At 37.1% G+C, this 17,736-nt stretch overlaps 2 protein-coding genes across 6 annotated transcripts in view; one reads left to right on the top strand and one right to left on the bottom strand.

Annotated features, from left to right (window-relative positions):
* The window catches only part of LOC108709733 (cohesin subunit SA-2), a 51,907-nt gene extending 46,112 nt beyond the window's left edge, over positions 1-5,795 (bottom strand). For 3 of the 5 annotated variants that reach the window (XM_018249824.2, XM_018249826.2, XM_041584234.1), the window contains exons 1-2: positions 5,556-5,795; positions 1,338-1,399 (exon numbers count right to left, since the gene is read on the bottom strand). Coding sequence is in view for 2 of the 5 variants with exons in the window: in XM_018249826.2 (XP_018105315.1) it covers positions 1,338-1,340 (3 nt within the window). In the remaining 3 variants the exon portion in view is untranslated. The other 2 variants (XM_018249825.1, XM_018249827.1) reach the window with 1 other exon arrangement.
* A 362-nt stretch (positions 5,796-6,157) lies between these two features.
* On the top strand, positions 6,158-17,015 carry gtpbp6.S (GTP binding protein 6 (putative) S homeolog). Its single transcript, NM_001093706.1, is given in 10 exon segments — positions 6,158-6,603; positions 7,123-7,260; positions 9,736-9,806; positions 10,518-10,648; positions 11,379-11,449; positions 12,051-12,209; positions 13,647-13,855; positions 15,519-15,667; positions 15,956-16,108; positions 16,558-17,015. Coding segments are annotated over 10 exon segments (1,584 nt in total). The 5' UTR covers positions 6,158-6,224; the 3' UTR covers positions 16,682-17,015.
* The last annotated feature ends 721 nt before the right edge of the window (positions 17,016-17,736 follow it).

Genomic DNA, 17,736 nt, shown 5'->3' with positions numbered 1-17,736 from the left:
ATTTATATGTGGAGGTGGACATCAAGAAAGGGAATATGGGGTTGAATAAGTAGATATGGGGCAGAATAAGTGCTAAATCGTCCAGTGCGGTTTTAACATGTAATAAGAGACTATTGAAAGCAAACTGCTTTTATACTGTCTTTTGGTTTCCTATTGGACCTATTCTAAGTTGGATCTGTATTTGTATGTTTCTTGTCTCTGGCAAATATAAAAAAAACAGACGGACCATGAAGCTTCATTATATCTTATTTGGTCAACTTTAATTTTAAAACTGGTTTCTAACCAGTTGACACATAGCAAACAGAAAACTGATTAAATACCAAGCCTGAGCACTGAATAACAAAAATGTATAAATGTTAAAAAAAAAAAAAAATGAACACCTGCTTTCATTTCATTTAGAATTCAGCTGTCTCCTCAATGACGCCTTAAAAGAGAACCATATGTGTGTACTTAAGTTACGACCCATGAAATAGCCTTTTACCCCATCCTGAGCTGCACCATTGCACTCTCCTCAAAACAGCTCAGTATGCCCTACCTGGTTCCTCAAAACACCATTTAATATAATCATTATATAATATCATGTATAAACTTGGCTTCAAGTGTCCATGCTCTAATTTGGTGCTCCTTTCCAAGAGATGATTAAGCAGCCACCAACCTAGCAGTGCTTTTTTGCTTTGTGGTGTAAATTTGAATCAAGGATTACTGATCTGGAGAGGTTTTGTTATGTTAGAGCTTGGAGCTGCCACTACTTTGGGGCCGATTCACTAACTTCGAGTGGAGGATTCGAAGGTAAAAAACTTCGAATTTCGAAGTTTTTTTTGGGCTACTTCGACCATCGAATGGGCTTCTTCGACCTTCAACTACGACTTTGAATCAAAGGATTCGAAGTAAAAATCGTTCGACTAATCGACCATTCGATAGTCGAAGTACTGTCTCTTTAAAAAAAACTTCGACCCCCTAGTTCGCCATCTAAAAGCTAACAAAGTCAATGTTAGCCTATGGGGAAGGTCTCCATAGGCTTGGCTAACTTTTTTTGATCGAAGGATATTCCTTCGATCGTTGGATTTAAATCCTTCGAATCGTTCGATTTGAAGGATTTAATCGTTCGCTCGAAGGAATAATCCTTCGATCGTTCGATCGTACTATTTGCGCAAAATATCGAGGGTTAATTTGACCCCCCTTTAACTGACAAATTGACACATTTGTGTGTTTTGATTAATGGCCTGTTTCACTTTTTTTCCACTATTATTATTTTTACAAATAATAATTAAAATAAACAGACCAATTCTAAATGTAATTAAGTGCAAGCCAAAAAAACAAAAAAAGAAACAATTTACCATTATCGCAAGGGTTTCCCAGTCCACATTCTTTTGTGTGTTTTCTTCCTTAGGTATTCTCTCTGCATTATGATACATTTCAAACATTATTTTAGTCTCAGGGTTGCACCAGAAGAATTATAATGAATATATACAGGGGCGTAAATACAGAGGAAGCAGATCCTGCGGCTGTAGGGGGGCCCAGGAGGTATAGGGGCCCCATGAAGCCCTAATTCATATACAATTGAATATTTGCAAAACAGGTCAACTTGTTGACATTTTGGGTGCCTGAAAAATAATTTGCTGTGGGGCCCAGTAATATCTAGTTACGCCACTGAATATATTAAAAAACACACACACACATATATATATTTATATATATATATATATATTTATAGATATAGATTTATAGATATAGATTTATAGATATAGATTTATATATATATATATATATATATATACACAATGAATATATCCCAAAAAATAACATTCCAAGATTAAAATGTTATTGCTACAAGTTTGTTCACAACATTATCCCTTATACATTACACCCTGTACTAAACCCTCTTAATGAATGCCACAGACAACAGTTGGTTGTACTATTCCGTGCCAAACCAAATCTATATGTCAAGGCAATATATAAAAGGGCAGTCATAGAAAGCATTTAAGATGAATATTTATAAGCCTTGAGGCACTTATTGCACAACATGCTAATCCCCTCTTCATCCAAGTGCATTATCTGCACTGGCCACTGTCCTCCAGTAGTCACTTTCCTTCAGATTGACATGAAACTACTTGGGGACTGATTTCTCATCTAATAATTTCCATGGGTTGCATACCCTGTAATTAGATTATCAATGCACACATAATTTCCCTGCAAAATGGACACCTGCTTACAAAACAGTCAAAATAAAGGAAGAAAGAGGGAGTTGTATACTGAGAATTGAATTATCTACCTCTCCAGGACCAAACATGGAGTAGCTTCAATTTCCCTGTTTGCGCTGTTTTAATCAAAAATTAACAAAAAACTTAGATTTTTTTTATTAAAACAATAGGAAAAAAGTATATTTCCCCTTTAATATTCTCTTCTACTTATTCTCTCTAAGACTGGAATGTGGGGTATCCATTTTGCTAAAAATTCCCCATTTGTAAAAAAGTACAAAACGCTACTTCAACCTAGCGAGTAAGACAATGCATCATGAAGTTTCTATTACAATGCTCTGTAATTCAGAGCATTCTGTATAATGGGTTTCCAGATAACAGATCCCATAACTTTGCTTGATGAACTCTTTAAGTATACGAATAAGGATATTATCTAGAGTAAGAGTTAAAATCATTTGTCCTGGTTCCGCTATAGAACCAAGTTCAACTTCTACATATAATAGTTATATTATAGCTCTACTATATTCAATTTCTGCATTCTGTTAATAATTTGTTTATTGCATTCGAAGATATAACTTCAAATATATTGTGATAATAATAATGTATACTACTGTAATATTTTCATATAGCTACAACTTTTTATGTGGCAAGAGTGCCTTACCAAGTGTTAAACCAAAAGGGAGATTGAATTTTAAAAAGTGTGACAACAAGCTGGTGGCTAGGGGCTAAACTACCCTAGCAATAGAAAGATGCACAATAAAAAGAAGCAACAGCTATAAATTTGTCCTTACAGAGCCTTTGTTTCTTAGATGGGGTCAACTATAAAAAAAGAAATAATGACGGCCCGTTGAAAAGCTGCTTAGAATTAGCCATTCTATAACATACTAAAAGTTAACGTAAAGGTGAACTAACCATTTAAGTGAGAGGCTAGAGAGGCAGTAACGTAACTAGGTGGGGGCAGGCCCTGGGGCAGGCCGTGCAGCAGGGCCCAACCCCCTCTGTGCAGATTTTCTATGCGCTTTCTATTCGCCTGCAGCCAACTGCAGCCAGGTACACAGTGAGCGATCTGCTGGGGTGCGGGGGTCAACTCACACCCCCTGCTACCCCGGTAGTTACGCCACTGTACAAAGGCTATTGCCATGTCTTACTTTTGGCTGAGTGGTTAGAGGTTAGAATCTATCTTATCTTTCACATCATGTCCTTAAAGGAACAGTAACATCAAAAAAGTAATACACATATAATGCAGTGTTACCCTGCCCTGGTAAAACTGCTGTGTTTGCTTCAAAAATATTACTTTTGCTTATATAAATAAGCTACTGTGTAGCAATGGGGGCAGCCATTCAAAGGAGAAAAGGTAAAACATGCACAACATGTTTTCGGCACATTCGCCTTCATCAGGTGCGTACATGTTGTTCATGTTTTACCTACAATAAAAAAGAAAAGATGATTTGAATATATAACATACTCTCCAGGTGATATGTTTTTACTACTTTGAATGCTGGCATCCTGACACGGAGGCTGCTACTTGTTGAGGAGTGCTGTGACACGGTTTTGAAAACTCTGGGACAATCCAATTTATAATATTGATAAAGGAGAAATGGCTCAAGTTACACAGCCGCTAGCAGATAAGCCCTGTCGAACATAATGGTGTTATCTGTTATCCACTATTTAACCTGTGCTATAAAGCCTTTTTTTAATTTCTGCCATTGCTACACAGCAGCTTGTTTATATGAACTATAGTAGTGTTTCTGAAGCAAATACATCAGTTTTATTTGTGCAGGGCAACAGTAAATTATATTTTCATTACTTTAAAACACTTTCATTTTTTGGTGTTACTGTTACTTTAATGAACAACCAAAAGAACCCTGGATGCAACCTATTCCAATGCGTAACCTGGTAGGCACAATTAGAAATTCCTGCCTAAAAAAACAAATGCATTGTGGACATAAAGCATGGGCTGTACTTGTCTTTTGCACTTTGCTAAATATTCCATTATAGTAAATGAGCCCCATGCTAGTGTGCATTTACAGGGGTTGTTCACCTTTGAGATAACGTTTAGTATGATATAGAGAGTGATATTCTAAGACAACTTGCAATTGCTTTTTATTTTTTATTAGTTGTGGTTTTTGAGTTATTTAGCTTTTTATTCAGCAGCTCTTCTTCAATTTGCATCTTAACCAATCTTGTAACTAGGGTCCAAATTACCATAGCAACCATGCACTGATTTGAATAAGAGACTGGAATATGAATAGGAGAGGGCCTGAATAGAAGGATCAGCAATAAAAAGTAACAACAACAATACATTTTTAGCCTTACAGAGCATTTGTTTTTTAAAAGGGCGTTAGCGGTGGCCATTTAAAAGCTGCAAGAATAAGAAAAAAAGGAAAATAACTATAAAAAAATAAACAATGAAAACTAATTGAAAAGTTGCTTAGAATTGTCCATTCTATAACATAATAAAAGTTACCTTAAAGGTGAACCACCTCTTTAAATACATCACAAAACTGTACTGAAAAGTTTCATCATCCCAAAAGAATGTTACTACTTCAGCCTGTCACCACCCACAGGCAGTATAGTACAGTACAGACATGGGAGAGGCACTCAGTAAATACAACTGCTGTATAAACATCATTTGTTCAAAGGAAAGAGAAGAAACACTGTGACATTTAATATGCAGAAGGCAGAATGCACTGGCAGGCGTTAACTACAGGGCTGCTTGTGCCTTCCACCTTATGCTGGAGCACTAAAGGGCAATTTTGCACGGGCTTTCACTCTACTGTGTGATTTAATTAAACCCATGGAATAAATGTACTAGTTCTTGTAAAGATTAAGGTGAACATCTAATAAATGCATGTTTTAGGGACAGACTCAAATGAATTCTCAGAAGCGCACAGGGCTAAGATGTCCAAGATCAGATGTCCAAGTAGTTCTTCAATTAATGTTTAGCTGCCACTCACAAAGGGCCCTGGAATGTCAAAGAAATTGTAGGAGCTGAAGAAAGAGCGTATATCTAAAATTTGCACCGTTTAAAGGCATTAATAAAAAGTGTCAAGTATATATGCTCAGACCACTTGAAAGCAGAAAGAGTTAACACACACACACACACACCTCTCTAGTTACAAACACTGGGTGCATTTGGCACCCCTTGCTGATGAGAAACTACAATTATAAGCATTACCTGGCTACATGCTGAGAGCTGCACTGCTTATTGGTCCATCATGGCAGCCAATCTATGTAATGGAACCCATGCCATGCAGCAGAACACCCAGAGCCAGGGCCTGCAGATCCGAATGCCCACAGATGACAGATACCCGGTTCCCCGAAGCAATAACACTGCTTTCCCACACAGCCACTTACCTATAATAGTGGTAAATATGACAAGTCAGGGCTTCACCTACCCACACCCACTCCAGTACAGGTTTGTTATTATTTGTATAGTGCTGGCAGCCCGCCCTTCTTCTCTGCGCTTCCTATCACCGCTGAACAGCAGCAGCTGGGCAGCCAATCAGAGCAGCGTTCTCATACAGGAATTACTGTACCTCAGAGCGACTGTGGAAATGAACTTGAAAGTGACGGTGTCGTATTACTCAGACGACAAAGTCGGCCCATTGTGCTTAGAGCAGTGTAACTGCAGGGGGGGGGGGGCTGCTTTCCAACTGTTATTTAAGAACAGAAATATGACCAGCCTAGCAAAGTGCACACAGTTAATACAACAGCGGTTTGTAAAGAGGGAAACAGGAGCAGCGGAAAACAATGATAAAATGGAGGGTTGGGGCGAGTTGTCCTAAGTATTGACTAAAGTGATTTTTCGCCAGAGCAGAATTGATTCAGATTCAGGGGTGTGGACAACGTAGTAGCAAAGTGACTGGTATAGTTAGATAAGGTAGTGCATGATGCTCAACTCCAGGAACAGACTAATACACCAGGACTGGAGTCCTTGCCCCGCCCTGCAAAAAGACTGAGCATGCGCAAATGCTAGAGCTCGCGTTCAGTGTCACGTGATCTCCCGACCAGGAAAAGTTGGTCATGTTGCTCGTGAGGGCGTCTAGAGCAGTGCGTTGCTGCTGCAGTTATTCGCTTCACAAAACCGTGACATTCCAAGCGCGCCATTCTCTTTATTCTGCCCACAAAGTTCACAGTAATGGCCACTTCCATCTCCCATTGTCCGGTATACGCTGCTTCTTTAGTGGCTCACCGTATTGGAAGGCAAAGAAGCACGGGGGAGAGCACAGTAAAGCAGGAAACCTGACAGCCATTGATGATTATTGGCTGGAAGAGGTGGAGGAGGAACTGGAAGATCTGGACTTGTCTCCTCACACAGCTTCTCTTCTACAGGGGGCACACAGGGTGTTTATTGTACACCCAGACGTAAAGTGGGGGGCTAAAAAGGACCAACTGAGCACTGGTAACTCACATTCTCTACTAGGTGCATGTAGCAATGCCAACAAGGACTGCTTTATTCTAGTACTGTCTACTCCACAAGCAATTCCAGTAATCTCTAGAAAACAGCAAATCAATGGTAGATGTTGACCAAACAAACAACACAAAAAAAGCCAGCCATTCATTTTGATACCAAGTGAAACCCTTTTAAAACTACCGTTCTCAAAATGTTTATGGGTATTATTATTGCTTGCCTATAAAGTGCCAATATATTATTTAACACTAATGCAAATGCTGACCTTCAGAGGGCTGCCATAAATTGTGCGTGCATAGAATATATAAAGTATTTAACGTATGTTTTGTGCCATGAGCAAATGGCACCCATCTGCACAGCTTTCTCCATAACAGATCTTATTTACAAGTGCTAAGTGTAAAATGCGGATTCAAACTGCCATGTTTTTTTTTTATATTACTTACAATGCACCATTATCCCCCAGTATTCCAGCATCATTTGTAAATATTTTTTTTTTTTTTCTTCTCTCAGCTGACTTGCAGGTTGCTGAAGCCGCTGCACTCGTTCACAGTCTTCCTAACTGGTCTGTGGTAAACACATTAATTATGTCTACAAAATCTCCTGATAGCAAGCTCATATTCGGAAAAGGAAATTTTCAGACACTAACAGGTGACATGCTTTTCAGGGGGATAAATGTCTGCTTTTGAATTTATTATTAAATACTATGGTCGCACCAGGCTGTTTCTCATCCTGCAGATAAATTAATCGTTCTGCAGGCAAGATATCGGCCTTGTTTCTCGATCATGCTTTTATCTGCAGTCTGAGTAATATCCTGGTCTGATCATAGCTTTCAAGGCAAAATGCCTAACAAGAGTCAATAAAGAGATGCATATAATTAGCAATAGTCCATCCAAAAAAAAAAGTTTTTTTTACAATAAAAGAAAATGAGATTCTAAGTTACTTTCCAGTTGCATCAGTAAACATCTTTAATAGTTATTTGTAAATGTAATTGCAGATGGAAAGAAGTATCTGTTTATACTTTCTGTAGTTCTGACTTCTGGAACAATATTGCAGATTTCAGCTTACCTGGAGGATAACTGACTCTGCTAAATTATTTTAAGAGTCTGAACCAAAGAACAGAAAGGCATAAAACAAATACTGCTTTGAATTGCAATAGTATTTACAAATAATTTTTAAATCACTAAATATTATATAGTCATTTTTTTCATGATGGCCCCAAAAATCAACTACATAGTTTGGGGAGTCAGAGGTAAACAGCTGCTGCTTTCAATGCATTTATATATAACCTTAAAGGGATACTGTCATGGGAAAAAATTATTTTTTCAAAATGAATCAGTTAATAGTGCTGCTCCAGCAGAATTCTTCACTGAAATCCATTTCTCAAAAGAGCAAACAGATTTTTTTATATTCAATTTTGAAATCTGACATGGGGCTAGACATTTTGTCAATTTCCCAGCTGCCCCAAGTCATGTGACTTGTGCTCTGATAAACTTCAATCACTCTTTACTGCTGTACTGCAAGTTGGAGTGATATCACCCCCCTCCCTTCCCCCCCCCAGCAGCCAAACAAAAAAACAATGGGAAGGTAACCAGATAACAGCTCCCTAACACAAGATAACAGCTGCCTGGTAGATAAGAACAACACTCAATAGTAAAAACCCATGTCCCACTGAGACACATTCAGTTACATTGAGAAGGAAAAACAGCAGCCTGCCAGAAAGCATTTCTCTCCTGAAGTGCAGGCACAAGTCACATGACATGGGGCAGCTGGGTAATTGACAAAATGTCTAGCCCCATGTCAGATTTCAAAATTGAATATAAAAAAATCTGGTTGCTCTTTTGAGAAATGGATTTCAGTGCAGAATTCTGCTGGAGCAGCACTATTAACTGATTCTTTTTGAAAAAAAAATGTTTTCCCATGACAGTATCCCTTTAAAGGAACAGTTCAGTGTGAAAATAAAAACTGGGTAAATAGACAGGCTGTGCAAAATAAAAAATGTTTCTAATATAGTTAGTTAGGCAAAAATGTAATATATAAAGGCTGGAGTGACTGGATGTCTAATAAAACAGCCAGAATCCAACTTCCTGCTTTTCAGCTCTATAACTCTGAGTTAGTCAGCGACTTGAAGGGGGGCCACATGGTACATTTCTGTTCAGTGAGTTTGTAATTGATCCTCAGCATTCAGCTCAGATTCAAAAGCAACAGATATGACCCATGTGGCACCCCCTCAAGTCTCTGATTGGTTACTGCCTGGTAACCAGGGTAACCAGTCAGTGTAAACCAAGAGAGCTGAAAAGCAGGAAGTAGAGTTGTGACTGACATGTTATACATCAAATCACTCCAGCCTTTATACATTACATTTTTGGCTAACTAACTATATTAGAAACATTTTTTATTTTGCACAGCCTATCTATTTACCCAGTTTTTATTTTTACACTGAACAATTCCTTTAAAACCAATATAGATGCTAATTATTGTTTATAGGAAAGTTGCTTAGAATCTGATTTCATCATTCAAAAAAATGTTTTTGGGTGGAGGCCAAAAGAGGAGGACATTTTAATGTTTGAAATATCTTACAAACCCCAAATTTCCACACCCACAAGAAATTACAAATTATGAGATCAAAATTATGTCTGTGTGGTATGTTAGCATTTTAGAGGCTCTTACTTGATTCTCTCATCATAATGACGATGGAAATATATTAAGCTAACTGAATGCTAATGTTTATATGGCCAGACACACAAGAAATTGAAAACATGTCATGTTATCTATGTAACAAATCTGTCACATCTGCACATTAAATCTTCTGTGAAGCAAAACTTTGTATGGGAATGTTTTACTTTGTATGGGAATGTTTTACTTTGTATGGGAATGTTTTACTTTGTATGGGAATGTTTTACTTTGTATGGGAATGTTTTACTTTGTATGGGAATGCATATGAATGAATGAATTTGAAACTGTTTATGAATACAAAAATCATTTGTATTCCAAATTAGTTATTTGTTATCTGCTTTGCACACTTCAGAACTATAGGTAACCATACACCTGTCTGTTTCAGAAAAACAATGACCCAAAGACCACATATAGAGCACCAAATTTATGTTTTTTTTATGTTTCTTACAGATGTAATTAAAGGGCACCCTCAGATCACTGCAGTGTTTTTGAATGTTGAAAGGCTTTCCTCATTGACAGAGGTAAAGATAGCTCTCTGTGTGCAACTTCCAAGTGCCCAAGATTTTGAAATCTTTTCTGCCTGCTTCACAACAGCACATTTTTCAGCCAACCTTTCTGTTGATGCCAGTTTCTTGTTATTATAGTGTGTGAGGCCAGACGTGTGAGTAGTTTTATTAACATTTTAGAATAACGATATAACAAACTTTTTTTTTTTATAAAGAAGACATATAGGATTAATGAAAAAACCCTAATTTTGTAGGCAAATGAGTAATATGGTGTTGCTTTTACATGGTGCTAAAAATTAATATTATCTTTAAAAATAGCCCCTTTATTGGAGCTCCCTATAGATGTTCTCTGGTCCCTGTCTGTGTTTCAAATGAGGGGTGGGTGTGTCCTAACGGTTCCTGCCAGAAGCACAGTAGGAAGGGCTTCAGTTCCCTATCGGGTCCTGCTAGCTGCTGATTGGTTCCTATCCTACAGTGCAGTGAGCTGAGAGCCGCCAGCTCCCCTGCACAGAATGGGAATTCAGTGAGCAGGAAGTGGAAGGAAAGGGAGGGATTATTAGGGTTTTTGCAGAAATATTCAATAAATCAGCCTGAAACTTTTTTAAGAAAAATACTTCTATATCTAAATAAGTATAACACACTGGTACATTCTTATTTTTTTTTTACACAAAATTTCTCCTTTAAATTTGAGATTAACCATTCAAACACATTTTCTTTTCTTTGTAGAAAGAAATGGAAGAAGCTTGGGGAGTGAAGGTCTTTGATAGATATACAGTTGTACTCAATATTTTCCGCTTTAATGCCCATACAAAAGAAGCAAAGCTACAGATTGCATTGGCCGAACTTCCACTTTTAAGGTATTAAATGACACTGCATTATTATGAACATGTATTTATATAGCTCCTTGCACCCCAATGTTAAAAGGTAATGTCTGTAAGTAGGGTGCATAGACACAATGGGTGTTTGTTTTTTCACAAATTCTTCTTTTAGATTTTTACGTGTTGTACATTTGGCCATGAAGACTTTACATAAATTTTTTTAAAACAGACACTATGTAAAGGAAGGCTGCTGGAAAAGTACATTATAAACGTATTTAGCATTTCTAGATTAAAAGGGAGAGCTGACAAAAACTCTTGTTTAAAACAAAGTAACATAAAAGAAGGGATGTACTTTCATCCTGTATAATTGTATCAGCACCTTTATTCAAATAAACTATATTATACTTTTAATGTGGTAGAGAATAATCACTCGGAACAGTCTATTTAGTGTGTTCCCAATGCGTTTCGTCAGTGTCCCGACTTTCTCAAGGGTAGTGGAGTGCTGTACAACTCTGTTGTATCAAAGGAAGCATGTTCAGAAGAAATAATTTTTTAGGAGAGGACGTGTACTTGAAGTAGTCGAAAGGTTCTATTAGAAAGTGGAAACTAAAAGCAAAAGTGACAAAGTGCAGTAATTCTTTGTACAATGGTCAATGGAACAGCCTTCAAACAGATGGGATGAACATTACTACAATATTGCAGTTAAATAATCCAAACGTGGGCATATATATTTATATATTGAACAGAGCAATGGGTTCTCTTTATACAGGTCTAGTCTGAAAAATGAAACTGCTCACATGGATCAGCAAGGTGGAGGCTCAAGATACATTATGGGCTCAGGTAACATGTCGCTAGATTTTGAATTATGTTGTTGGACTAGCTGTAATATTTCGTTTCAATGCCATCTGATGATTTTTAAGTGCATTTAGAGTGCCAAGTATATTCAATAATAATATTATTATATTGTGTGCTATGCATTTTTGGTACTAGAAAAATGTAGGTAATTTGCTGGCATTTGATAAAATAAATTATAATGGCTACATAACATGAGTGTAGATAGCTATTTGAGTAATTTAAAATGCCATGTGAGGGGCAAGTGAAAAAATTGGGGAAATCATTAAATCAAAGAAAAACATAGGCTCATTAAATTAAGTGTCTTGTAGAACATCACCAGTAAGCAGAAGAAAGACAGCATGTGTGCTAATGCAAGGTGATGGTGTTGAAAATCTGGGGATGTAAACTCTACTGCTCTGTTACAAAGTTTATCAATTACTTACCTACTAAGTAATGAATGATAACAGGTGGAAATTCCAAGGGTTTGTATAACATTAGTTGCTTTCACAATTGTTTTCACAATTATTTCACTTGCTCCTTTAAGTCATATAATACATACAGGTAAGTGTATTACACCTTTAATAACAAACTTGTATTTTACTGCTAGGTGAAACATTTTTAGAGGTCCAACAAAGATTGTTAAAGGAAAGAGAAATTAAGATAAAAAATGCATTAGAAAAAGTGAAGAAAAAAAGAAATTTGCTCAGAACCCAGCGTCGGAGAAGGGAATTTCCCATCATTTCTATTCTAGGCTATACGAATAGTGGTATGTATGAGAACTTCCATTCCTTTTTAATAATCTTGCATTCTAAGTTCCAATACAAAGCAGTTTGATGTAAATGATTTAATGTGGAGGGGGACCACACCCTTTACTGTCTCACCTGCCTATCCCTTTGCTATATGTCCTCATTTTAGGTAAATGTCTGTTTCCAGAATTGTTTGAATGCTTTATTCCATAACAACCTCAGGGTCTAGGGCTCTAGGCATACAAGATCTCAGTGGCACAACACTGTTTTTCCACATTCATGGGCAGTAGTAAAACAGCTGTCCTGCTACCATAGTCCACTAAAGCAGCAGCCTTCTTTATTGATCCAGGTAGTTATCCAACTATCCCAAGCCACAAATATTCAGATATCTTAGGAGGTTGAAATAAAAACTGGTCTTAGAGGAATTTTGTTTGCTTTCCTGGTGATCACATTTTAGAAGGTTTTTTTTTTTTTTTTTTTTTTTTAAATTGTCTTTGACTTTAATTTCAAGCCCGCTATTTTCTACCATGTAAATACAGTATATCATATGTCATATATTACATGATTGTTTGCTCAGCACTGCATACTATTACTTCAGCTGTACTGCATAAAAGGCTTTTGTCTTGCAGCTTTCAACTATTGTTTTAACCTTTGTAATAGTTGTATCATATCAATGCTTCTTAGTAAAAACAGAAAGGAACATCGGGGGGGGGGGATTCAATCACAGATGTTGTTGCGCTAAAATGCCTGTATTCAAATTATGCTCTGAAAAACTTGTACAATATTTATTAAGAGCAAAAAAATGAGCGAATCTCAAATGTTTAACTTTACCTTCAAAAAGTTCATGTATTCAATGGGAGTAGTCTATAGCAATTTTAAGGTGTTTTTTCAATGCAAATTTTTCCAATTTTTATACCCATTGAAAAAAGATTTGAGCCATTGAAATTTGATTTCCCTCAATATATTCAGATTTTGCAATAAATGAGTAAGCATTTTAGTCACATCCAGGCCTGCCTGAAACAAAATTGAATATTTCTAAATAAGCCCACTACAGATATGGGACCTGTTATCCAGAATGCTCGGGACCTGGGGTTCTCTGGATAACGGATCTTTCCATAATTTGGATCTTCAAACCTAAAGTCTACTAGAAAATCATGTAAACATTAAATAAACCTAAAAAGCTGGTTTTGCTTCCAATAAGGATTAATTATATCTTAGTTTGGATCAAGTACAAGGAACTGTTTTATTATTACGGAGAAATAGGAAATCATTTTTATATAATTGGATTTATATATTTGATAACATGGAGTCTATGGGAGACAGCCTTTCCGTAATTTAGAGCTTTCTGGATAACGGGTTTCCAGATAACGGATCACATACCTGTAATGTGACTCTGTGACTGCATGACTCTGTTGAGTGGTTGGTGTTATCCTCTAATGCCGATGTCTTATCTGTAGGGAAAACAACCTTGATTAAGGCTTTAACCGGTGATGAAGGTCTCCAGCCACGTGATCAACTCTTTGCCACTCTCGATGTTACGTCGCATGCAGGTTTACTCCCCTGTCACATGCCAGTCATTTATGTTGACACAATTGGATTTTTGTCACAGCTTCCCCACAATCTCATTGAGTCCTTCTCTGCAACCCTAGAAGATGTGGTCCATTCGGTAATGGACTTTAATACAAAAAATTATAAAAACAGTTGTGTAATAGTTTAATTTATAAAGTGTGCACAGTAATTTAGTGTTCAAGTCAGAAACATACTGTCAAATAGGAAAGAGCTTTTTAAATATCTTTATATTTAGGGGCCGATTCATCAAGGGTCGAATATCGAGGGTTAATTAACCCTCGATATTCGACTAGGAACTAAAATCCTTCGACTTCGAATATCAAAGTCGAAGGATTTAGCGCAGAAAATTCGATCGAACGATCAAAGGATTATTCCTTCAATCGAACGATTAAATCCTTCGAATCGAACGATTCGAAGATTTTAATCCAACGATCGAAGGAATATCCTTCGATCAAAAAAACTTAGGTAAGCTTATGGGGACCTTCCCCATAGGCTAACATTGACTTCGGTAGCTTTTAGCTGCGAAGTAGGGGGTCGAAGTTTTTTTTAAAGAGGCAGTACTTCGACTATCGAATGGTCGAATAGTCGAACGATTTTTAGTTCGAATCCTTCGATTCGTAGTCGAAGTAGCCCATTCGATGGTCGAAGTAGCCCAAAAAACACTTCGAAATTCGACGTTTTTTTACTTCGAATCCTTCACTCGAGCTTGATGAATCGGCCCCTTAATCACTACGTGAAATCCTGATTATATATGATGTTTTTGACAAGGTATACATTTTTCCTATCCATTTCAGGCTGTTCTGTGGTAAGGTACAACAGGAAGTGGCAAGTGAAAATTAAGTCTCACAGACTACAACAAAAAGCAAATTTTTTATATTCTAGGTTTATCCTGCACAAGATGTAGGTTGTTCTGAATAAGGTTGCAGTTGTATATTGGCATTAGTCTGTCATTAAAAAATAAAAGGTATGAGGGTATAAAAGCAGTATGATATAGAAGGAATAGATATTGGATACCCTTTTTCTAAAGCTGCCTCAGAAGCTGACCTGAGAACCACTGTATTATGTTAACATTTAAGCTACCTGCCATGTAACCTTTTACTAGATTTAAGATCTTTACTTTTAGGGTATGAAATCAAGCCCCAGACACGTCGTGTTTTGTGCAGTTTTGCTGCAAGTATCGATGGCCATATTCCATGTACCTGACTGATAAAGCTTTTCTAAGTGTGGCCAACATAAAGCTGCAAAATGTAATATAACTAATTGTTATAAAGTTTAGATGGAGATTGCAAACTCATCCGCAGTGCTTAACTACAAGTTGGTAACTAATAAGAATAAGCTAATTTCTGGCTCCAAACATGTAAATCCAAATGTTCCTCATTAATATACCATCTAACATACCTTCGTATCTTTCTGTGAAACCAGTTCTGAACCTGCCTCCAAACCTAAATTATAAAAAGAGAATAAAAGTAAAAAGGAAATGATTCTTACTAAAAAAGCAGATCATCAGAGTGCAAGATTCTCGTACATGTTTTTTTCACTCAAAATTTCTTTATTTTGAAGAAATAAAAAGAGGCTTTACATTTGCATAAGACTGTTTTACTCACGTCATTTAGATAAATTGAGCTAACAAGTGTGCTGCTTCAATGTTCAAGTAGGTAAAGCATAATAACTGTGTAGAGTAAGTAAAGGACAGTTAGATAGAAAGGATAGTAAGAGTTCCTCATTTCTCGTACACATTTTAATGCTGTTTTGTGTACCAGGATTTATTAATCCATGTGAGGGACATCAGCCATCCAGAAACAACCAAGCAAAAAGCAAGTGTTTTGTCTGTTCTGAAGAATCTCGGCTTGCCACAGCAACTCCTCGACACAATGATTGAAGTTCAAAACAAAATTGATTTGATTGACATGCAAGTATACCCCTTTACCTTAAGTATGACAATAATACATGTTTGATGTACTCCCCATTTACATTTCATAACACATTATAAATAATTTTTTCCTTGCTATGCATTATCGATTCTTAGTTTAAAAATATATATACGTGTATAGACTGAGATTTAAAATGATTTACATGAGTACGAGAATGAGCGATTTCTACTTTTACATTTCATTGGAAACCATAAGTGGTGGCTCAACTTTATTCTTTTTTAAATTCAGACAAATAAATGGTTATTGAAAACTATGTTCTATGTTAGGCCTGAGAATACCGAAGATAGTGTGCTGTCTGTGTCGGCTCTGCATGGACATGGCTTAGAAGACTTGAAACAGCAAGTAGAAACTGCAGTGATGAAAAGCACAGGAAGAAATGTAGTAACAATCAAAGTGAACCTGGAGAGTCCACAGTTAAGGTAACACATAAAGGGTTAAAAACCTGGAATAGAGGCTTTTAAATGAAAAACTGTGGGATTATTTTAATAATTTGACATTTTTGATAACGTTCAAGACATTGAACGACTTCACATTGATTTACTCCATTCTGGAGGGGAAATATAAAGCAATATATTGTACCTTTAACTATAAAATACGAGGGCATTAGATGCCATTTTGGACTGCTGTGACCTTGGTAAAAGAACTGAGCCAACAGCCTTGTGCCTGCATATGATAACTTCAAGGTGACTTATATTGTCTGTTTTAAAATAAAGTTACATCCTGCCTTTTATAGTATAGAGTAATTCTGCCTTATATAATTTATTCGAGTTGTGAGTGCTTTCAAATTTTTTAGAGTTTAAATAAAAAAATTCACATAACTTCAAAATTTCACCATTGATAAATAAACCCCTTAATGCTTTTTTTCCAGCTGGTTGTATAAAGAGGCATCAGTACAAGAAGTAAAGGTTCTTCCAGAAGATGGTACAGCTAGAGTGCGTGTAATTATAACTAATTCTGCCTATGGAAAATATAGGAAGCTGTTTTGTAAATAAATACCATTGATGTGGATTGACACATAGGACTGCATTACACAGACTGTTTGGCTTTCAGCAAGGTTTCTCTTCAACCAGCCAATATACAGATGAAGAAATATATGGCTGTGGTAGGAAACATTTTATCATGGCATTGCACTTAATTTCAGGCTGACATTATTACATACTAAGTGCACTTAGAATACAAACCAAATTAAATATTATTATTAATGTGTGGAGGCTTTTGTACTGAATCAGTGTTACTGCCCATTCTCTGTAGAAAACTACTATAATAGTTATAACTATGCCTTTAATTTATTGCCATTATTTGAAGAATAAAGCGTTTTTTTGTTAACCAGTTTCAGAAGTGAATCATTAACACTAATGGCAAACATAATGCCTAGAGAACAATCTTCCTCTTTCCCCCAGCCTCTCCAGATTTGGAACTGGTTGTGCTGGTTGGAGGGGTCAGCATCTCTCCCAAAGTACTGCAATAAAATTACCAAGCACACAAAGGCAAGGGTTATAACTCCTGCATGTTTATTGTGTCACTAGATGGAACGTTTCAGGGGCGGGCCCCTTCGTCAGACATGCAGAATCACACGTAACAAGGTGATATAAACCCTAGGTAATTTGCATATTAATTACCATTTAAAGGAGAAGGAAATTCCCTGGGCGCAAAAACCCTCCCTCCTCCCCCCTGGCCTACCTGTCCCGCCGGGCAGATGCCCCTAACTTGTTACTCACCCCTCTGCGCAGGTCCTGTCCACGGAGCTCACAGGCGCCATCTTCTCCCAAGTGGTCTTCTTCCTGCTTTGACCGGCGTTTTTGGCGCATGCGCAGTAGGAGCATTTACCGGTACGGATCTACTGCGCATGCGCCAAAAGTCACAAAGTTTTCCAATTTCACTTTGTGACATTCGGCGCATGCGCAGTAGATCTCTACCGGTAAATGCTCCTACTGCGCATGCGCCAGAAGATGCAGATTAATCCAGGAAGAAGACCGCTTGGGAGAAGATGGCGTCTGTGAGCTCCGTGGACAGGACCTGCGCAGAGAGGTGAGTAACAAGTTAGGGG

The sequence above is a fragment of the Xenopus laevis genome, chromosome 2S (genome assembly GCF_017654675.1).
Source record: "Xenopus laevis strain J_2021 chromosome 2S, Xenopus_laevis_v10.1, whole genome shotgun sequence".
In the NCBI taxonomy this organism is placed as follows: Eukaryota; Metazoa; Chordata; class Amphibia; order Anura; family Pipidae; genus Xenopus; species Xenopus laevis.
The sequence above is the reverse complement of the archived record's forward strand: the minus strand, read 5'-3'. Positions and strand labels throughout refer to the sequence as shown.